General features: G+C 37.9%; 1 protein-coding gene across 5 annotated transcripts in view; it reads right to left on the reverse strand.

The window, feature by feature from the left end:
- The window catches only part of PDSS2 (decaprenyl diphosphate synthase subunit 2), a 295,263-nt gene that overhangs the window by 167,042 nt on the left and 104,016 nt on the right, over positions 1 to 24,205 (reverse strand). For 4 of the 5 annotated variants that reach the window (XR_009263177.1, XR_009263178.1, XR_009263180.1 and 1 more), the window contains exon 2: positions 19,565 to 19,699. The exons of the other annotated variant lie outside the window; for it this stretch is intronic. Coding sequence is in view for 1 of the 4 variants with exons in the window: in XM_058734859.1 (XP_058590842.1) it covers positions 19,565 to 19,699 (135 nt within the window). In the remaining 3 variants the exon portion in view is untranslated. The remainder of the gene's footprint in view (positions 1 to 19,564; positions 19,700 to 24,205) is intronic. 5 annotated transcript variants of the gene reach the window in all.

Raw genomic sequence — 24,205 nt, forward strand, 5'->3', positions numbered from 1 at the left:
TCAAGAAGCTCATGAGCAGATTGGGAAGGTTTTAGACAGCAAACCAAATGATTTTAATGCCAGGTAATAATTGATATCCTAGAAGTAAACACAGGGTTCCAAGGGAGCCCAGTGGAAGGGAAACTCATCCCAATCTTGATGGAGTGACAGAAGAGGTCCCAAAGGAAGCACCACCTATAGTGGGATCTAAAGGATCATTCTGCCTGGGAGGGAGCTGTAGGGGAAAAATACATGGGGCATGGGGGGAAGTGGACAGCAAGGGGGCTGAGGTGGGACTGTTAACCTCAGATCATCAAGAATATATAATTTTAAAGAATCTCTTTGGCTTTTTAAAACTTAAAAAAATATATTTATTTATTTTTGAGAGAGAGAGAACAAGCAGGGGAGGGGCAAGAGGGAAAGAAAGAATCCCAAGCAGGCACCACACTGTCCACACAGACATAGAACTCAAACCCATGAAACGTGAGATCATGACCTCAGTCGAAATCAAAAGTCAGACGCTTAACCAACTGAGCCACCCAGGCACCCCTTAAGGAATCTCTTTTAAAGGTTGGTCCAGATTAGAAGAAAGCATCCTGAGGTTGAAATAATGGACTTTATGAAATAAAGAAGGCAAAAAAGTTCCAGAACAGTTCAGATAACCATGTTTTAAATTTTGAAAAATAGTATCTTAAGGAAAACATTCCTGGGTCCGGTCCATGTATGGTAAATCAAATTTCAGAGTGGATGAATGTATTACCTGTTTAATATTAATTGAATGCAGCATATAAGTTTGACTGAGTAACTTGACATGACCAAAATTTCAATTTCATTGGCTATTCTAACTGACCTTTACCCCCACAAATGAGAGAATCATCCTTGTCTCTTTCCCCTTAAAATGAAGAAAGTGTGAACTAGATATGTTATATGTCTAATAAATGTGTGCCTATGATATACTGTATATATATTTTCAAAGTACATGTAAGAGATAATAACCTTTTAGAAGACAGAGAATAGACTGAATTTATTTCCTTTGGTATGGCACCCAGTACAGTTCAGGTGTGATCAGATACCTCCAAAGCATTTTTTTTTTTTTTTTTTTTTTAAAAATTTTTTTTTTTTTTTCAACGTTTATTTATTTTTGGGACAGAGAGAGACAGAGCATGAACGGGGGAGGGACAGAGAGAGAGGGAGACACAGAATCGGAAGCAGGCTCCAGGCTCTGAGCCATCAGCCCAGAGCCTGACGCGGGGCTCGAACTCACAGACCGTGAGATCGTGACCTGGCTGAAGTCGGACGCTTAACCGACTGCGCCACCCAGGCGCCCCGTAAAGCATTTTTTTTTTAATGGAAATGCCATTATGTCCTAGCACAGTGATCATATACAGCTATAGTCTATGATATAGTGGATTCCCATGTTAACTTGGCATCATGATAGTAATATTTAACTTCTTTCAAAGTATAGCAGATTATCTCTTTTTGTGAATTTGTGGTATTTCTAAACTAGGTCTTACATGTCTATGCTCATTTAGTTTTTCACATAACCGCTATTCCCTCTTCCTAACTAGTGTTCTAATTCAGCAGTATTTGACCTTCAAAGATTTTCATCTATTGAACAACAAATAAGTATAGATTCTAAAGATTTTTTAAAACTATACATAAAACTACATCCATAGCTCTGTACATATTATGTACACACAGCTTTGTAAAAATGGTTACAACATCACTCCTGACTTTAAATTTTTCTTGGTTCAATTTTTTTCTATGAGGAAAAGCCCCCAAACATCAGAAGTCATAAAAGGTATAGAACATCATCTGATGGTAATTATAATACAAAAATAAGAAGTTATATTGTTGAACTTTAGACAAGGAAAAAGCAATGGGGCCCTATACTGGTCATCCACTGTTCCAAGTTCATTACTTTCTGTAATTATGAATTTCAAGGAAAACAAGAATAAGACTTTTGAAGGTGGACACAGAGAAGGGCATGGGTGGCCCACTTCACAAGGCCATCCAGACACCCTGTCAGAGCAGCCATTTTTGTCAGTGGTCTTTTCTTCTCTCCACTCTAAGGACCATAATCTATTCATCTGCCCTCACCTCTGCCTTATTCTAGAGAGTTTAAGATGGTTTAGGTATTACTAGATGATGTTCAGTAACAGATAAAAGGGGAACAGATAAAATGGGGAAAACAAGGGACAAGAGTGTGACAAGGGATAAAGTATGACAAATTGAGAACAAAAGGCACCCCGCGGCAATAAACCAATAAGATTGAATGACAGGCTTTAATGGAGTCCCCAGAAATAAGGCCTTTTTCGCTGTGTGTGATAGACCTATTTTATCTCAAAATATAAAGATGTTGAATATTAGGTTTGATGACTATGCATTCTCCAAAGGTAGTACACAGATTAAAACCTTGTCTGACCTCCCAATTTTAGGAAAAAAGGGGAACTGTGTTAGAAAGCATCAGGGCTTTGGGTTACATCTCCACCACCTTATTTCATATGTAAAAAGAAAAGCTTCTGATACAATAATCATCATTTATGACAATAACAGAGGGGGTAACCTTTTCCTGTATGAAAATGGCACTAACTTAGTAATGGTCATCATTTCTATAAGCAAAAATATTTGAGCACATACTGCTTCACGATACTGTCTAGATCAGTGGCTCCCTGTCTGGAGTTCCTAGATCTTTAAGGATTCTTCATAGCAGGTGAAGAATTCTTCACAGAGATGCTGTTTCCCCCTTTCCAAAATGTCTAAGGAAAGTCATTCATTCATATCTGTTAATAAACATTTCAATTTTCTTTAGTTTTGTACACATTAATAAGATGTGACAGCAGCAGTTATCTCATGGTCATCAGATGTTCAGATTGTCAGTTACAAGTGTATCTAATAAAAGAGAAAATCGAGTAATTATTTTACCTCTGAAGTGTGTTTGGTCAGCAGACTCTTTTTCACAGGAGGGTGGGGGAATAGCACAAGGAGCCGTGGGCAGTAAAGAGGTTAGGAGGCTATCATCACAAAGTCTACACTGACGAATTTCCCTCCACTTTTCCTTGGACATCCTCTTTTTCACCCAGGGATTCCGAGAGGGAGTTGTGGTCCAGGCCAAGGACGCATCCAGCAGGAGGCCAGAAGAGGTCAGTGGAGAGCAGTGTTAGGCTCCTCACCCTGCCACCCACAGGGCTGGGCTCCAGCACACCTCAGCTCTCTGTCTACCCAAAAGGAAGAAGCCAAGGCAACAGAATAAACCATCCTGCCCAAATTTCTACTTTGCCACAATCACAGATGACTTGCAGGCTGTTGTAACGTTTAACTTAAAAAAGAAAAAAAAAGTCCAAAGTAGAAAACAAATTCTTCTGTGTGGTTGTAAAATATAGGTTTTTATATTAAAATGTTCCTTGAAGAAGACAATGACAATGAAAATGATAATGCCTTAATATTGACACAACAATCCTATTTTCTTTGACGTAATAATCCATTATTTCGAAAAAATACATGAGTTGCCAACATACAAAAATTCCCATTTAAATATACTCAATATCTGATTATTTGTATTATAGAAATAAAAGAGTATGTAATTAATAAGAACTACGAAGTCCCCAGCTTCTAAACTGATTTTAAAACAAACAGGAGAAGGGTGCCTGGGTGGCTCAGTCGGTTAAGCATCTGACTTTGGCTGAGGTCATGATCTCACAGTTTGTGGGTTTCAGCCCCGCATCAGGTTCTGTGGTGACAGCTCAGAGCCTGGAGCCTGTTTCAGATTCTGTGTCTCCCTCTTGCCCCTTCCCTGCTTGCTCACACACACACACTCTCTAAGATAATAAAATAAACATTAAAAAATAAATAAATAAATAAATAAATAAATAAATAAATAAATAAACAGGAGAACAGAAAAATTAAACATGCCGTTTGAACGTTTTAAATATTTAAATATAAATTTTTCTTCTCTTTTGATCTTCAAGGAAGTGTAAACTAAGTAGAAAGCTCTACCCCCTATTTATAGCTGAAGAATTAGAAGGAGAAAGGTTGCGGACTTCTAAAAAACAGTTCCTGTGGGGGCGCCTGGGTGGCGCAGTCGGTTAAGCGTCCGACTTCAGCCAGGTCACAATCTCGCGGTCCGTGAGTTCGAGCCCCACATCAGGCTCTGGGCTGATGGCTCGGAGCCTGGAGCCTGTTTCGGATTCTGTGTCTCCCTCTCTCTCTGCCCCTCCCCCGTTCATGCTCTGTCTCTCTCTGTCCCAAAAATAAATAAAAAATGTTGAAAAAAAAAATTAAAAAAAAAAAACAGTTCCTGTGTTTTTACTTGTCTCTCTCCAGAACTTTTTCACTAAAGCCCTACCTATAAGGTATGGCACCTGAAAGCGAGCCTTAGCTAATCCTTCACAGAGGAGCTACTTTCCTACCAAAATGGAGGTCATGGTCTGGGGCACATTTATTGAGGATAAATTTGCAATAGCATACCAGGCACAGAGAGTCTATAAACCACAAAAGACCATGTGGTACCTGACTTCTGGGGTGTTGTGAATCTAAGAGGGGAATCAGTAAAAACGGGCAACTGCTAAGGAAGGAACTAAAATGGGTAGATATGTTCAACAAATTACAAAAAGGTCCAAGTTACCTTGCCTACCCCTCTAATTGTTCTTGAGGAAGATGAACTTCCAGCCAAAGTACTATAGACCATGTAATACCTAATTTGCATAAGGTACCTTTGAAAATAACAAGTTGACTAATAAACACTGCAGGTGTATCAAAAAGAACAGATTTTGTACAATTTAAACCATAAATTGAATTAAACGCTAATAATTTACTACAATTCCACTTAAATTCCCTGACAATTCTGTTTTCAGCTTATTGTTTTTTGTTAAATTAAAGCTGCTGTGACCTATCTACAAAGAAAGATAAAAAGTAAATTCCCATTAAAAAATTTTTTGAACTGAATGATACAAAATTAAATACAGAAATGCATTTTAAGTGCAAAGAATCCTTCCACTGTTGCCAGTAAACAACTAACAAAGGGGAGTTAAGTAATTTCACAGCCGTATTTTCTCACTCTCCTTCACTGAGAACACAGTCGTTTGCATGGCATAATAAGCTGTAAATTATAAACATTTTTACATAGCCTGCTGCAAAGAAAAGTCTGCCAGCTTTCTGCTATATTGGAAAGTGTTCAAGTGATTAACTATAGCTTTGGAAAGAAGGGGTGGAAACTTGTTTTGCGTCTCAGTTTGTTGGTTCTCTTATGCACAGCCTCTAAAAATCCGTTACATCATTATTTGCAATGAATATGTAAGTAATTATAGTAGAGCAATAGAAGCTCTGTATTTCTGCAGGATGTAAATTACCCATGGACAGCAGCAAATCTTGTAGGTGCATAATTATCCAAGTATTTCCTTGAAACAGTGTCTCCAATAAGTATGAAGACAGTGGTTTTCAATATCAAAATTTGTAGCACTGAGTACTGCAGGATTAATGACCACTGAAATACAGTTTGTACTTCTTCTACAGGAAAAGCTCATTAGACAGAACATCTTATTACGGCACAAGTCTATTTTAAAAAGTGGTTTGTGTATCAAGGAAAATATAGTTATCTGTATTTCCCAACAGATAAAGAATAAATTTGTAAAAGGAAATGCACAAAGAGACATGGCTTGTAAATGTAAAAGTTTTAATTTTTAAATTGTAGAGAGCCCTATCATGATCCACATTCAACCTCAAAAGAATATCCTCAAAAGAAAAGGATATTCTGTCTCCGTGAATCAACACTAATTCATGGAGCACGTGAGTGCCTACCATAATGATAGGGCTTTCGTGGTCAAAGACAACCTGGTTTTCCTAACTGCACAATTCACATTAGAACATAAAATGTTCTAATTATGTTATATTCACATAGAACATAAAAATCAGTGCTTAGTGCTGAGGATTTCAAGATAAGTAAGAAAATATGTTAGAGCACCCTAATCCAGAGGCTATCTACAATAATGGAAAGAGCATGGATGCTGTGGCCAAATGGGGTTTCAATCCCAACTCTGCCATTTACTTACACTATAAACTTGATCAAGTTATTCAATTTCTCTACGTCTGTTTCCCAAGCAAAGCAATATTTTCTTAATGAATGTCATGAGGACTAAATAACTTAATATATATAAAGCACATGAAAATGGTACCTGACATATTAAAAATGCAGTATGTGTTACCATAGTAATAATTACTATTTTTCTGTATTCACCACAGTCAGCCTGGTACGTAGCAAGGTGCTGGTTGTTGAATAAATGAATGAATCAGTCAATGAGTGAATGAACAAATCTAGGAGAGGGATAAAATAGGTATACAAATTAATACAAGACACACAAGAAGTGCCTCAAAGATACAAAATATAACAGAATGCTCAGTGGTGGGTTGGAAGATGACTAAAACGCAGGCCCTTACCTCTAGGAGGTACTGTCTAGTGGGAAAACATATACATATACATAAATTAGTCATTAGGAAACAATGTGTTAAGTGATCTAAAAATTCACAGAACATTCCCTCTAGGTTCTGGCTCCAATACAGCCATGGCTTTTCCTGGAGTACTGAAAGCCTTGTATCTTCATGAGTGGATATGCTTAACCATTTATAAGCCACAGGCTGAGGAGTTAAGAGGTGGGACCAGTGCTCTCATTATTTACCATCTTAAGAAAACCACTGTTCTTTTGACTACTTTCCACTGTCCTCCTCTCTTCTGTTACTCTGTGTTCATCAAAGTCCTTGGCGTCTCATTCAGTTCTGTTGTTCTCCTGGTTGACTTCAATCACATGAAATACCCATCTTGTAGTTTCTCAATCTACTCAATTCAATTTGCACTATATGCTGCCAACCTCACTTTCAGGCACAGATGAACTTACCGTTCAGAACTGTCCTACTTCTGAAATGTTCAATCTGAACCTCCTTTCTTTTTTTTTTTTTTTTTTTTAGTTTTTAAATTAAATTTTATTTTTTTTAATTTACATCCAAATTAGTTAGCATATAGTGCAACAATGATTTCAGGAGTAGATTCCTTAGTGCCCCTTACCCATTTAGCCCATCCCCCCTCCCACAACCCCTCCAGTAAACCTCAGTTTGTTCTCCATATTTACGAGTCTCTTATGTTTTGTCCCCCTCCCTGTTTTTATATTATTTTTATTTCCTTTCCCTTATGTTCATCTGTTTTGTCTCTTAAAGTCCTCATATGAGTGAAGTCATATGACTTTTGTCTTTCTCTGACTGATTTCACTTAGCATAATACCCTCCAGTTCTATCCATGTAGTTGCAAATGGCAAGATTTCATTCTTTTTGATTGCCAAGTAATACTCCATTGTGTGTGTGTGTGTATGTATGATATATATATATATATATATATATATATATATATATATATATCTCACATTTTATTTACCCATTCATCCATAGATGGACATTTGGGCTCTCTCCATACTTTGGCTATTGTTGATAGTGCTGCTATAAACATTGGGGTGCATGTGTCCCTTCGAAACAGCACACCTGTATCCCTTGGATAAATGCCTAGTAGTGCAATTGCTGGGTTGTAGGGTAGTTTTGGTTTTTTAAAGTTTTTTGAGGAACCTCCATAGTGTTTTCCAGAGTGGCTGCACCAGCCTGCATTCCCACGAACCTCCTACTTTCTATCTACAACTTCCTAACCTTTGAGCTCTCTGACTGCATTACTACTCTAATCCAGAATACAAATCATCAAGACCTCCAGACCCTGGTCAGTATTTTTTCCCTAATTTTGGACACCCGAGTCAAGCCTACATACCTTATTTTTATTTATTGACTGAGTAATCTCTACTCCCAGCGTGGGGTTTGAACTCATGACTCCGAGACCAAGAGTCGCAGCTTCCTCTAAGTCAGCCAGGAGCCCCAAGCTTAAATAATTTATTAGGTCAAGCATTCCTTTCCACATACCCTTTTCTTGGTCATGTTTTTACCTTCTTCACTTCTATTCTAGGGCCACTAGGAATTGTTGTGTTAAGGAATCTGTATTTAATCCTGTAGGGAATGAGACACCACTGAAGAATTAAGGATATTTTACTCTACTTACAAACTTAAAAACTTGAGCAGAAGAGGAGGGAATAGGGGAATCTTAATAAAAGAAAATGAAGACCCAAGATACCAGTAACTATAGAGAAGAAGGATCCCAGGATTAGAGAAACTAACCTGATTTTCTGCTCTTTTCCCTCTATTATCACTATCACCCAGCTACAGAGTCCAAGAGTGAGAAGAAAAGTCCAAGAACATATTGGAGAAGGAGTTCCTCAGGCACTGTAGATGCCAGTTCTCTAATAGCATCTTATGCAAGAAGTGTTAAGGATTATCTGTCTTGAATTATACAAATTCGATTTAATTAAATATGGAAGGACTGTGGACCCATAGTGAATATGGTTATAGCTCTAAAAGTTAGGTTCCAGAAACAGAGGTCTAGAAATAAAACTGCATCAATAGTGTCAGAAGGCTACTGGATGCATAAATTGTTTTCTTACTTGTCACTAGAGGTCAGAGACTATTTCTTATTAAAATTTGCATTTCCCTCAATGCTCAGCCCCTGCCTTGCAGAAAGGAGGTAGTCAGGATGTGCCATATTGGACCACACACTACTTGAACCTAGCTGAATATGTGCACTCTCAGTTGAGCTTCTTGACCTGAAGCCCATTTTTATCCCCATCTTACAGACAAGTAATCACAGAGTGATTAAGTGGCTTGCTTAGGTCAAATAGCTAATCAGTTACACATCTGTGACAAGAACCCAGATCTCTAGAACTTGTACCCATGTCTCTGTTACACCACACTGTCTACCAGTGGGGGTGCCTTGAGCCTGGGTTCAAAGGATCAACATTAGGTCACGCAGCTATTAAGCAAACTTTGCCACTAAACATTTTAAGTGACTGCAAGTCTTCTACTACATAAAACTAACATTTTGCTATCACAAGTGTCAAGAATTAAGCCCTGTTTAGGGGCGCCTGGGTGGCTCAGGTGTTTGAGCGCCAACTTCAGCTCTGGTCATGATCTCACAGTTCATGAGTTCGAGCCTCACGTCAGGCTCTGTGCTGACAGTTGGGAGCCTGGAGCCTGCTTCGGATTCTGTGTCTCCTTCTCTCTCTGCCCCTCCCCCACTGGTGCTCTGTCTCTCTCTGTCCCTCAAAAATAAACATTAAAAACTTTTTAAATTAAGCCCTGTTTAAAATGCAAAATTAGACACTGGACATTGCCTTTGACTGTGGCTTCTTGCTAGTCAACACATAGCCCTTCTTTAAGGAAAAGATTTAAACAACTTCTTCACCAACACCAAAACAATTTATGCAGTGTGTTTTTTGCTGTGATTTAGCTAGGCAGGCTAATCTATAGCGAGATATTTATATACGATACACGAACTCTCCACTGAATAGATTAGTAGCTGTGCCCATCTACTTTTTGTGGTTAATTATACTTGTTTTGTAAGAGGCTGTTCTTATTTTGTGTTTTTTCCAACAGCCTTGGTGAAGCAATGACTTGTGATGTACAGTACGCTGAACATAAAGAGCCTTCCCCTTTCTTGTTCAACATATAATTGCTGCATTTGTGCATGCTGTGTACGTTGAAAATAACAATAAAAAGTTAATGAAGAAAATAAGTACTAGTTGTAATGAATTAGTAATATTGCTAGATTTGTATCTTGAGTTTATTTTTATTGTTGTAAGTGGAGTACAATCAATAGGAATATGTAATCAAACTGCACATGCTTTTATCTCTTGAGATCTCTCTGAAAGGGAGCCGAGATATCTTTAGGAAATTATCTTCAAAAGCCTACTCTAAATTCAATTATTCAGCATAATCATTTTAAATCACTGTCAATAAGCACTCCTCATTTTCAAGGTTCTTGTAGTACAAAAAGATACATTTCTTAAATAGGTTTTTATTGCTTTGTAAGTATGAAATAGGACTTTCTTTTAATTTTCATGTTAATTTTAGTTATACAAAATAATACGAATAGATTCTCTTTATAAAAAAATTAAATGTTACAAAGTCCCCTTTGATGACGTCCCTATAGCTGTTCCCAAACCTTCCCCCTCCCTACTTCTTCCAACCACTGTCACTATGAGGCAGGTGAGGTTTCTTCTAGACTCTTTACTAGTATTTACATACGTCCTCTTAAAAAAATAATAACTCTTTCAATGCTACATATTTCAATATTGATTATTTCATGTTAATATGATTGAGCCCTAAATAAATAATATGATCAACACGTTCCCACTTAAGCCTCATTTCTTAAGGTGTTTTTTTGATTTGGTCATCCCCAAGATAAATACGGTTTCCTGTTTTTGTTAGGCATTTTTAAGTACTAGACAAACTGTAATGTGCAGTATGAAGGTGAAGATTGATAGTCACAGTCTACTGTTACCATAACTGGAAGTCATCAGAAATCAGTACCACATTAAAATGATAAGTTATGAACTACAATATTTTCAGGTGAGACCAAGACCAATTCTCTAAATTTAAAGATTTATAAACAGGGGCACCTGGGTGGCTCAGTCGGTTGGGTGTCCAAATTCAGCTCAGGTCATGACCTCACAGCTCATGAGTTCAAGCCCTGCATCGGGCTCTGTGCTGACAGCTCAGAGCCTGGAGCCTGCTTTGGATTCTGTGTCTCCCTCTTTCTCTCTCCCCTCCTCCGCTCATGTTCTGTCTCTCTCTGTCTCAAAAATAAATAAACACTAAAAAAATAAAAAAAAATAAAGATTTATAAACAACAACAAAACTTGCTTCTTTCACAGTTTTTCTATTTCTCCACCTTCCCCCTTAAATTAAGATTTCGTTTAGGCCTCCAAATATTCTCCCACTCTTTCTGTGACAGCATCCCAAGTCTGACAAACTTTTCTCAGAGGAGAAAGCAATGCTAATATCATTTTATTGCCATGGTTTTCTAGATTTAACTTCTAGTTATGTTTATCATGCTTTCTTTATGATTAGTTCTTGGAGCCCAACAATGACTTTAGCATATGATCATTAATTAACCTTAATTACCTGAATAATACTGAGTTGAAAAAGAATTAGCATAGTTACCAAGAAATTATGGTGTCCATTTTAACATGGATGGTAAACCAAAAAGGTTCATCATTTTGCTTCACTCCTGGTTTCTTTATTTAAAAAAGCTAGAACTATACTTTATGCATTTTCATAGGTTATTTGATCTTGTCAAAAAGGGCAAAAAATAGAAGTCCAGGTCAGTCCAGGGTGTCTAAGGCCCTCATACTAATAGTAAGTTTAAGCTAACTACCCGCTTTTTACCAGTTTTTATGAAGTGTGTAAGTAAAACATGTATACAGTTAAAAAATAATTCAGACACTGAAGAGGGCATAAAATGAATAAAGTCTCTCGTCCCATTTCGCCCCCTACCAGTTGCCCCTCCCCAAAAGGACCACTATTAACAACTCTTTGTGTCTCCTTTAAAGCATTTTCCATGCATACAAAAATCTAATGCCCACCTACTCAAGCCCCAATGGGATCAAATTGTAATGTTTTTGCATCTTGCTTTCTTCTTGATTCTTTTGAGATCTTTCCAGATCAGACAAACAGACCTCCTTCATCCTTTTAAGCATTCATTTCATATTCCCTTGCATCCATAACAACATGTGCTCTACTGGTGGATGCTTTGATTGTTTCTTTTTTGGGGGTTGTTGTTGTTCTTGCAAACTATGCTACAAAGAGCATTCTTATATATACATCTTTGAGCATTTATGTTAACACATCAGCAATTTTGCTAAATCAAAGGGTGCTTGGATTAAAATAAAACTTATAACTAAAAATGCTGTAGCTATCTCAAAGCAAGGCAATGTAGTTTAGCTGAATAGTCAGGAAGAAAAGAAACTATGTTTGGCAAACTTGTTTCAATCCCTTTTATCAGAGTTAATAAGAGGTGTTGAAAAATTTTGAAGGTAGAATGAAAATATGTGGTCTGTTTAATTTTTTTTAATGTTTATTTATTTTTGAGAGGGGGAGGGAGGAACAGAGAGAGAGAGGGAGGCACAGAATCCAAAGCAGGCTTCAGGCCCTGAGCTGTCAGTACAGAGACTGATGTGGGGCTTGAACCTACATACTGTGAGATCATAATCTGAGCTGAAGTTGGATGCTTCAGCGACTGAGCCACTCAGACGCCCCATATGTGGTCTGTTTATAACTGCTAGTTAACAAATTATTTTCTTTTTTTTTTTTTTTTTTCAACGTTTTTTTATTTTATTTTTGGGACAGAGAGAGACAGAGCATGAACGGGGGAGGGGCAGAGAGAGAGGGAGACACAGAATCGGAAACAGGCTCCAGGCTCTGAGCCATCAGCCCAGAGCCTGACGCGGGGCTCGAACTCACGGACTGCGAGATCGTGACCTGGCTGAAGTCGGACGCTTAACCGACTGCGCCACCCAGGCGCCCCAACAAATTATTTTCTAAGTAACTAACTTTTTCCTACTAACAAACTTAAAAAAAAATTTTTTTTAATGTTTATTTATTTTTGAGAGAAGAGAGACAGAGACAGAGCACAAGTGGTGCAGGGAGCAGAGAGAGAGAGAGGGGGAGACACAGAATCTGAAGCAGGCTCCAGGCTCTGAGGTGTCAGCACAGACCCCAGTGCGGGACTTGAACTCACGAACTGTGAGACCGTGCTCTGAGCTGAAGTCAGACGTTCAACTGACTGAGCCACCCAGGCTCCCAAAACTTTTTAATCTTTGCCAAACAGACCTCCTTAATCCTTTCAAGCATTCATTTCATATTCTCTTACATCCATAACAACATGTGATTTATTGGTAGATGCTTAGATTGTTTCTTACTAACAATTAACTAACAATTTAACTAACAAGCTAGTTAATGTTTGAAATAACAAACTTTTTAATCTTTGCCAATCTGACAGGGGAAAACAGTGATTTTTGTTTTAATTTGTCCACTATGATGAATTCCAGCCTTTTCCCCCTTTTATTTCTAACTATCTATAATTCTTCTTCACTGAATAGCCTGTTCATTTCCTTAGTCCATGTTTCCGTTGTATTATCTTCTTCTGATTTGTTTATTAAAAATTGGCCCTTTGGCACGTATGTTGCAAATATTTTTGTAACTCTTGACATTTTCTTTTGACCTTATGGTTATTTTTTCCCACTGAAGAATTATCTTCTGTGCAGTCAAATGGGTTAATTTTTTTGTTTATAGTTTCAGAGTTCTGGAACCTTTTAGGAAGGTCTTTCTTGCTTAGACATTAAAGAATAATAAAAAAATTTAAAGTAATAATTTAAAATTGTTGTTATTATTAATCAGCCATGGTCAAATAGTCACTGACCATCATCTATGTGTTAGGAATATGTGTTACCCAGCTGAATGCTGGGTACCATGGAGAAAACAGAACATCTGAACTATGTTTAATAGCACACAGAGTACACAGTCTTCTGTTATCAGCATTACAAATAAATACAGAAAATGATCAGTCCATAATTTTCTTCTTATTCATCAGCTCACCTGCCACCAGGAAGGAACACTATCACTGCACTGGCTCCCCAGGAGCAGCTCACTGTCCTCCCCTCTGAACAGGGAGAATGGAGTTGAGCGCAACACAAACACAGAAGAGTGAAAGCCTACCAGTAAAACTTTAAGCCATAGAGACACCAGGATGGAAGCTGTAGATAACAGAAGTGAGGAAATAAAATGCAGTAAAAGAAGGAATAGGTCACAATATGGAGAAAAACAAACTTTCGATGGGATTTTCAAAATTTTAGTAGATATTCTGTAGCACTTCTTGTTATGTTTTATTTTTGTTTTTTTAAATGATTTTCCACTAATACGTTTCTTTTCTTCTTTGAAATGTCACTTTACCTCTTACTTTACCTAGTAGGTAAAATATAACTAGGTTAAATTTTTGAGACCTTTTTATGTTCCATGAAGAGTACTTTAGAGTCTGCTTTACAGCGTACATCCTGAATTATGGGTTGCAAAGGACATAACAGGTATAGGGGCTGTGAGACACAGTCCCTGTTAAACTACTCAAAGTCACATTCTGTAAAATGTGTGATTCCAATGTTTATTCCGATCTACTACATTTATGTTATACGGAAGTTCAGCCAGGCAAAGATTTAAGACAATGCTCTGGGGCACGTGGATGGCTCAGTCAGTTGAGCGTCTGACTTCGGCTCAGGTCATGATCTCGAGGTCCGTAAGTTCGAGCCCCACGTCAGGCTCTGTGCTGACAGCTCAGAGCCTGGAGCCTGCCTCCCATTCTCTGTCTCCCTCTTTCTCTGCCCCCCGCCCCCCCTGCTTGGCACTCTCTCAAAAATAAACATTAAAACAATAAATACTCTGTCCAAGGAACTGGTGAGCTATAAAGATGTACCTGGGCAAGGTGGTCTAGCTGAATAGTCAGGGAGAAATGGGTTTGGCAAACTTGTTTCAATCTTGTCTGCCAGAGTTAACAAAAGATGCTGGGAAATTTTAGGCAATGAAGATAGAATGAAAATATGTGGTCTGGAGGTGCCTGGGTGGCTCAGTCATTTAAGCGTCCGACTCTTGGTTTAGGCTCAGGTCATGATCTCATGGTTCATGGGCTCGAGCCCTGCGTCAGGCTCTGTGCCGATGGAACGGAGCCTGCTTCGGATTCTGTCTCCCTCTCTCTCTGCCCTTCCCGGGCTTGCGCTCGCATGCTCTCTCTCTCTCTCAAAAATAAAAAAACATTAAAAAAAAAAAAGAAAATATGTGGTCTGTTTATATCTGTTAGATGAGAAATAATTGAGTCAATTCTTGCTAAAACAACTGAGAAAGCTGAAGCATTAGTTAAAAAAAAAAAATTCACCTGAATTTCTTTAAACTTAATAATCATGTTATATTACAGAAGTCCACAGTTTGTAATATCATGTTTTATGGATTATAATTTTTTTATACATAAAATAAAAGTAATCTATCATTAACAGTAACAGGAAGTTATAAACTTATTTTCTCAGGAGTGGCTAGGGGTACTTGTAAACTTAGTAATACTTTATTTATTTATTTATTTATTTATTTATTTATTTATTTATTTTGAGAGAGAGCATCTGAGCAGGGGAGTGGCAGAGAGAGAGGGGGGAGAGAGGGACAATTCCAAGCAGGCTCTGCACCAGCAGTATGGAGCCTGAGGTGGGGCTAAAACCCATGAACCATGAGGTCATGACCTGAGCTGAAACTAAGAGTTGGATGCTTAACCAATAGAGCCACTCAGGCACCCCAGTAATACTTCTAAAAAAATTAATTTTTTTATTATTGAAGTATAGTTGACATACAATGTTATATTAATTTCAGATGTACAATGAAGTGATGTGACAATTCCACACATTACTCAGTGCTCACCAGAATAAGTATAGTCACCACCTGTCATCATACAAAATTATAGTAATACGTTTTTGACTAATCACTTTTGCAACCAATTTTTTAAAGTCAGGATTGGTGGAATAACTAAAGTTCACTGCCTTGTTGGCAAAAGGCTATGGTAGATGTTTATAGTGCGTTTTTATAAATGTAGCTCTCTTAACTGTTTTTCAAAATGTAGCTATTACATTTTAGCCTAACTTCTGCCTCTCTTGGCCATTAAATGATAAGTTTACTAAACATATCCACAGGTTACATCCATCAGTTATATCCTTAGGCCAAACAAAAGAGGTCACCTAACTCACTTTTGGTCCCTTAGGTAATTTACTCAGGTCCCATTATCTGACCTCAAAGTCAAGGTTATGAGAGAAAAACACAATGTAAATCCCAGCAGTTTGGAGGTGAATTAAAAAGCTCCCAAGTCAGTACTTCCCTCAAATGTTAAATAATTCACTGTGGCATTATAGATACAAGCCTCCAGCAAAAGTTACACTTGAACAATTAAGGAAGCAGGAGCCAAACAAATGACTGCAGGGGTAGAGAAACAAATTAATGGTTTCTCATAGTACTGTGCTAAATTACATTTTCACATTAACAAGTATGTAAAACGCACAAGCATCACCAACGACTTACCAGATCAAGTTTGATTACAGAAAATAACCTAGAACAACCCACCAGGATTATTTGCTAAATGTAATTGTCGATTCTATACACTTGAATACGAAATCCATTTATATTATTTATAAAGTTTTTATACTCATAATGTACCACCTACTGTTTTGCAAAGTTCTTTTACAACTGTTCATATTACTATGACCATCTGCCAAATGTGCTCTGTTCCTGTAAAGGATCAGAAGGTGATGCAGATGTTTCTTAGTTGCTAGATAAGAAATTCACAACACAAGGTCACATCACGGTGCACTGTGCGCATGCAGATACCAGCACCTGCATAGTATAAAGAGTATACATTTTAGAGCAGAATCAGGATTTAAATCCCAACTCTATCACTTTCTAATTAGAAGATTTTAGACAAGTCTTAATCTCAGTATTAGATTATTTTTCTGTAAAATGGGAATGATTCATTTATGCAACAAATATTTATTGAACGCCTATTATGCATCAAGTAGTACTTTCCAAGGCTTATTTTAGGATGAGAGAAAATAAAACATAGCTGGTGTTCATCAGAGGTATGTATGGTTAACCAATTTCAAGAGCAGAGGCCTGACCAATTAAATAGTCAAAGTCAGCAGACTGAAAAGCAACAGAATTCCTAAAGGCAACAGAGATACATGGGATACAAGGTGAAAATGAGGTCCATTTGCTTTCCAGAGACTAACAGGTTATTGGTACTTATTACAGATCTTTATGTACTTTCTCTAGTTAATTTAACTGATAAACTCAGTCAATAACTTTCTATAAAACTCATAGCATAATGTTTGAGCTCTAATTCAAACAGATTGGGGAAGGACATAGATGTATAAAAGATTTGCCAAGTTACTTTCCATTCAGAAGTTTTGCAAAGACATACAAGCATAAGACTGTTTTTGGTATACTAATTTAATGGATAGTCTAACCTATATGTGACATAAATTCTTCGAATTGGATGAGAAAAGCTGAATGGAGGGGCTCCTGGGTGGCTTAGTCAGTTAAGTGTCCGACTTCAGCTCAGGTCATGATCTCGCAGTTTGTGAGTTCGGGCCCCGCATCAGGCTCTGTGCTGACAGCATGGAGCCTGGAGCCTGCTTCGAATTCTGTGTCTCCCTCGCTCTCTATCCCTCCCGACCTTTCTCTCTCTCTCTCTCTCAAAAATAAACCTTAAAAAATTAAAAGAAAAAGAGAAACTGAATAGAATCAAGAAAATAACATGAAACTTGGAAAAAAAAGTACTGTAGCTGGAGCCTCGACTTTTCTCATTTGTCAGTTGTGCCATCTTGAAAGTCTCAGGATGTGTGAATCTCAGTTTGCTCAAGAGTAAAATAAGTATAACGACATCTCTCATCTATAGCATTTTGTGAGGATCAAATGGGATAACCATCATAAAAATGATCAGGAACCTACAAAGCACTAAGCAAACATAAATTATTTCACAGTGAGTAGGAACTGAAAATGACACCAAGGTAACCCTTCCAGTGAAGATACTTGTATGGATAAATGGTAAAAGGTCTACAAAATTATCCTGACCCTGGAGGAGGGGTCATCTGTAGCCATGATATTAATAACTTTGCCTGCTTGCTTGTTAATGAGGAAGGATTATCAGACTTCATAGCTGGTAAGCAATAGTCATCTCTGAATATTATATAAGAAAAAATGTATGGATAAGACTACTAGGAACAAAAAAAAAACCCTAAGGTATGGATCAATTTTTAAAGTACATCTGTAAGATATATTAACCATAAGTCAAACTTCCTAGAAATGCTTCCTTTGGTGAGGAAAATTTCCTTGTCACCCATGTTTTCAGAATGGTTTTATTTATTTTCATTTGAGAGAGAGACAGAGAGAGAGGAAGAGAGGGGCAGAGAGAAAGAGAGAAAGAGAGACAGAATCCCAAGCAGGCCCCGTGCTCAGAGACATGGGGCTCAATTCTATAATCCTGGGACTGTGACCTGAGAGGAACTCAAGAGTTGGACACTCAGCCGAGTCACCCAGGCACTCCTGGAGTGGTTTTAATTTCACATGCCAAAGTCCACCTGCACAGGCTATCTAGAGGCTCTCTAGAGCCTTTTAACAGTGTCATGTACAATACTAAATTAAATAAAGTTATTGATGATACACTGTTACTAAAAATATGCAGTGATTTAAAAAAATAAAACTGAAAATTTTAAGTTTTATATGTAGCAAAAATGACTCATACTCATAAATTTTTTTTAATGTTTACTTATTTTTGAGAAAGAGAGAGAGAGAGAGAGCATGTACTCGTGTGAGCAGGGGAGGGGCAGAGAGAGAGAGATGTGGACAGAGGATCTGAAGCAGGCTCTGCACTGACAGCAGAGAGCCCGATGTGGGGCTTGAACTCACAAATGATGAGATCATAACCTGAGCTGAAGTCAGATGCTCAATCAACTAAGCCACCTGGGTGTCCTCTCATAGATTTATTGTTTAGTCTAAACATATGAGAGAAGAGAAAAAAATTTCCTTTTTTTTATTAAAAAAATTTTTTAAATGTTTATGTATTTTTGAGAGACAGAGACACAGAGCATGAGCAGGGGAGGGGCAGAGAGAGAGGGAGACCCAGAATTCAAAACAGGCTCCAGGCTCTGAGCCGTCAGCACAGAGCCCGACGCGGGGCTCGAACTCACAGACTGCGAGTTCATGACCTGAGCCGAAGTGAGACGCTTAACCGACTGAGCCACCCAGGTGCCCCAAGGAGAAAAAATTTCTTATCCTAAGTAACTTTACTAAAAACCTCTTCACCATAAAAAGAAGCATAATAAAATAAATGATGCAGCATTTGAAGTATACTACTTCTCCTAAAATGATAGCTGCATCATTATTTTATAACTAGATATCATTCTGAGTAGGTTTAAAATCGTAAATCCTAGAGTAAACCTCTATAAAAATACAATGATACAATGATAATCAAGGAGAGGTAGTCATGAATAGAATTTTATCTTTTTTAATTTTAGGGAGAGAGCACAAAGGGGGTTGAGGGGCAGAGAGAGAGAGAAAGAGAGTCTTAGGCAGGCTCTACCTCAGTGCAGAGCTCACGGCGGGGCTCAATCCCACGACTGTGACCTGAGCCAAAATCAAGAGTCAGATGTTTAATTGACTGAGTTACCCAGGCACCTCATGAATAGAAAACTATAAATGCCCAGAGTAGAAATGAAAGTTTTCAACACAAATGTACAGGGATTCCCCAGTTATGCATGGAGCTGCTAAGTCTGTCAGACTTGTTAAGAGCAATAAAATTACATTAATAAAAGGTGGGGATTCCTGGCTGGCTCAGTTGGAGGAACATTCGACTCTTGATCTCGGGGTTTTGAGTTTGAGCCTCACACTGGGTGTACAGACTGCTTAAATAAATCAATAAGTAAACTTTTAAAAAGAGAACAATAAAAATACATTTTTAACCTTATAAAATATTTTAATCTATCCTTGAATCAGAGAATGACAAAAAACTAAATAGTGATTTCCACTGACCGCTGTTCAGTAAAGTAAGAGGAAACACAATTTAGAGAGCAATGTCAAAAGACTAAGTTCTTCTTACCATGAATAGATCCCACTGACCATATCATAGTTCTGACATGATGCATTCATGCTGCTGGGCCCAGCTGCTTTAGAAATAAGTAACACCACCAAGCCCCTCAACTGGAGGTTATGCCGGCTCTCATGTACAAGCCCCCTGCCAACAAAGAAAGAAGAGGATTAACATATTTTCACAGAATCAGTCAGATCAAGTTAGGAAATTGCTACCATTCACCTATACTTCCAAAGTCAGAGAATGGGACTTGTTCACAGAAGCAGAATTGGGGGAAGAGCTAACAGGAGGAAGCAATGAGTTCAGGAATCAACTAGAGAAACCCAGGGCTGGTTTTAAAAGCGACAGTCTCCAATTGTGGGACCTAATGATCTGGCTTCCTCCTGTTTCTGGGTTTTCCTACGATCTGTACCCTACGTCTCACAATCTCAACCATCTGCTCAACCCACAGTTTTAAAGTGCTTTATGGTAGCTGACAGCAACTGAAATACAAATTGTATGGCTTAGATGAAGTGATGTTATTTGGTGATGATGGTGGTAAGGGAGAGGGGCAAAAATTGATTTCTGTCTTCACACGTAGAGAAGATACTCAGAGAATTAAAGTGACAAATTCAAATGACTTAAAATTTTATTTGGTAAGTAAAATGGAAATGTATGCCATCAGCAAGTGTTGCCATTTCCTATTATTTATGGAAAGCATTATCATTCTAGACAACAATATGGCTTTAACTTAGCATGTCATTTTATTTTTGCTATGAGTATTGAATTTCCATAATTTTTACTATAACTAAGGCCAGGAATACATGTTTTGTTTTTTTTTTTATCTCCAAGTATTGCAAATGGGTGTCACACAAGAACTAAATGGCATCATCATCATCATCAGAAAGAAAGAAAGAAAGAAAGAAAGAAAGAAAAAAAGAGGAAGAAAGGGAAAGAATGAGCGAACGAAAAATGGACAATATATTATAATAAATTAATATTTAGAACAAAGCTCATGAGCACTAATCAAATAGGTATTATGTACATGTTATGAACATAGTTCTTGAATGTAGTGAAAAAAAATTAAAAGTTTGTAATATAATACTCCATTAAATTATTAAGTCTTCCTTCGTAAATTCTGAACAAAGAACTAATTTAAATTAATATAGCCAAAATTAATGAGTTAGTTCATTACTTAAGGAAAAGTTTTGCCCCTTTGCCTTCAAACAAATTTTTAAAAAGGTCCCCTTTGTACCCTCAGTGGTTTCAAAATAAGGCAGAACTTCAGGTTCTCTGAAAAGGAATAGATATAGCTCCTTCTCTAATTATATTTCTCCTCAATGCAGTAAGTGATCATCAGCAAGTTTGAGGCATTAGTAATTTTTAAAAAGAAGTTCTAATTTCCTAGGAAAAAAAAGTTAATTTACAGCCATTGTTATATCACAAGAGCAACAAAGAATCATCAGAAATATCCAAAGCTCTTCATTATCATGTAGCTTTCTACTTAAAATCCTGTAGACCCGAAATGCAGGGAGGCTGGGAAGCACTTCATTTTGGAACAAGTAAATGTAAAATGGGAGCGCTTTCTAAGCTTTTTGCTTTGAATTACAAATTTTAACTTATGCTCTTAGATCCTTATTAATGTATTACCAAAGGTGAATTCTTCCCTTCTTAGATGATAATATTAAAGAGAAGGTCTGAATTGGCTCTTAATTCTAGAAAGGGAAAAGAGGAGGGTGATGCTGTGTGTGAGCCTGTGCTTATGTTCTGGGGGTTGAGTCTGGTTAGGGATGAAGATATGATGACATGGTAAGAACTCTGAAAGGCTTACTTTTGAGAAAAGTTTGACTAAATCATGCTGATGAAACAGCTGTGGCAACACTTTTGACATCTTCAAAGTCCAGAGACGGGACCTTTCACAGGAGACACACACAAACAACACTTATACAGTGCTTCACATATGCCAAGAACTGTTCTAACAATTTACTACATATTAACTAAATTAATTCAGGACAACTTCAAGAGGAAGGCACCACAATTACCCTGCTTTTGCAGATGAATAAGGAGAATGAGGCACACAAAGAGATCAAGCAACTTGCTCTTAGCTGGTAGGCGGTAGAGCCTTGATGAAGCAAAGACATGACCACCCGTGCCAACTGGCTCTACAATCTACATACACTCTTAACCATCATGCTATAATGACTCTCCAATCATCTTCAGCTCATATACAAAAACTACTTACTAAGTCAAATTAGAAGAGTGCAGCTTTAGAAACAAGTTTAACAAAAACTCTTCTCCCATTCATTAGCTGTAGGACTTGGAGACCATTACCTCTTCTATGAAACAAGGTTAGCAATGCTTACTTTCCATAGTCACTGTATGGAAGAGGCAACATGAGTAAAGCATAGAACATTGTGGAAGCACATGGTAGATGATCACATAATCAGAAAATTACATTCTCTGTCCTTATTACTTTTTTGCCACGTATTTTTTTCTCAGCTCGTATTTTTTCTTTCTTCTAGTCCATTTCTCCTCCTATCTCTCACAGCCTAGCCCATTCTACCCACATACATAATCTCTTAGAAGTTTCCTTTCCTACCTCCCCAAATGACAGAAGTTAAGGAATTCTTCCCACACACCCCAACCCCTGCAAACATCATATATCCCTGAAACACTTGACACTTTCAGAACACATTCTGAAAAGGTCAGGAAGAGAACCTATAGTGGACTGGCTAATAGAAATCAAGAGAACAGTCAGAAAAGCACACTTTCTGACCACTAATTTTCATGCAAGTCAGTGGTTAACAACCAGAGAATAGATGAACAACTTAAGTAAATTTAAAAACTGCTTTCAAACACTTCTTTAAATTTACTTCATTAACACTCTTAATAAAACAGTACTAAGATAAACTGATAATGTCCACAGCTCAAAATTAGCTCACAACCAGAGAATAAGAAATTTTGCTCCTGAGCATAAAAAATCCCTAGGATTCTGGGGCGCCTGGGTGGCGCAGTCGGTTAAGCGTCCGACTTCAGCCAGGTCACGATCTTGCGGTCCGTGAGTTCGAGCCCCGCGTCAGGCTCTGGGCTGATGGCTCGGAGCCTGGAGCCTGTTTCAGATTCTGTGTCTCCCTCTCTCTCTGCCCCTCCCCCGTTCATGCTCTGTCTCTCTCTGTCCCAAAAATAAAATAAAAAATGTTGAAAAAAAAATTTAAAAAAAAAAAAAAAAACTGCTTTCAAACACTTCTTTAAATTTACTTCATTAACACTCTTAATAAAACAGTACTAAGATAAACTGATAATGTCCACAGCTCAAAATTAGCTCACAACCAGAGAATAAGAAATTTTGCTCCTGAGCATAAAAAATCCCTAGGATTCTAACTTTACAGAGATAGTATGTTTCACATAGTCCAGGCCTGAAACAGCATGAGCTCTTAGTGCCTCTCTTCAGGATGGACACCAAACAGCTAGAACACATCTAGAAGATGATGAATCCTACACTACCACATGCATGCCTCAAGGAAAAGCTACAGATGCTAGCTTGGAGAATGGTAAAGTTGGCGTTCTCAAATTTATTGGGGCAAAAATGTAATGAATGCTTACTGCATGTTAGGCATAGTACTAAACAACAGTGGAGGGCATGATGATGAGCACTGGTGAGCTGTGGTCTCCCTTCTTGTGGATAATACAGTCTGGATTAATAATCCCAGTAAAATGTGGCATGAGCTACTCTAGGGGATGAGCAAGGACTGAGGGAGCAGAAAGAAGGGGCAACTAACATAACTGGGAGCAAAAGAGACCTGAGACCTAAAAGATGAAAAGGAGGTAGCCAGGGGAGGTAGAGCTGGGAGGGGAAGTGAAGGAAAAAAAAGTGTTCCAAAGAAGAAACAATACGGGTGAAGGTTTGGAGGAAAGACAGGAGGACACAGCTATTTCCAGAACCAACATGGCAGGAGCACAGCATGCGAGGGGAAGAGCTAGGAGAACGAAAGCTAGAGGAACTCACGAGAGCTGTCTACTATCGGAAAGGGCTCCTTCTGTCTGTAGAGGAGACAGAATTACTGTAGAAACTGACATTACCGGATAGAAAATATGGCAGGACAATTTTGACTCGACATGAAGAAAACACCAAGTAGCCGCTGGTGATGCTGAGTCCCTCGTTAACAGAGATGTTCAGGAAGCTGCACAGCCTCTGACGTATACCTTAGAGAGGAGCCTGGCCTATGGGACATCTGAAGTTTTTCCTTACTCTGGGTTCTTTATGGTCTCACCTCACTTATTTAATTATCCAATACTCTACAATATGTATAATAGGTGTAAAAGTTGGAAGAATCCTTTATTGTCATCAAAATTATAATGTCATGAATGAAAGCAGTATTTAGTACCTCATAATCTTTATCACTAAAGTTCTACAGAACTGTGTTCCTTTTAGCCAATGTAAACAAAAACTTCATCATTCGTTTGTTCAACTAATACAGACTGAACCCTTTCCATACATCAGGCGCTATGCGAGGCAGAGGTGCAATGACAAGCTAAACCGGTCACAGAGCTTGTGGAACTTGCAAGTGAGCGGAAGAGACTGGAAATAATGAAAGAATCATGAATAAACATAAAATTACAACAGTAACAAATGCCACAAACGAAAAAGATGGTTCTGTGAGGGCTTATAAT

This window comes from Neofelis nebulosa, chromosome 6 (genome assembly GCF_028018385.1).
Source record: "Neofelis nebulosa isolate mNeoNeb1 chromosome 6, mNeoNeb1.pri, whole genome shotgun sequence".
Taxonomy (NCBI): Eukaryota; Metazoa; Chordata; class Mammalia; order Carnivora; family Felidae; genus Neofelis; species Neofelis nebulosa.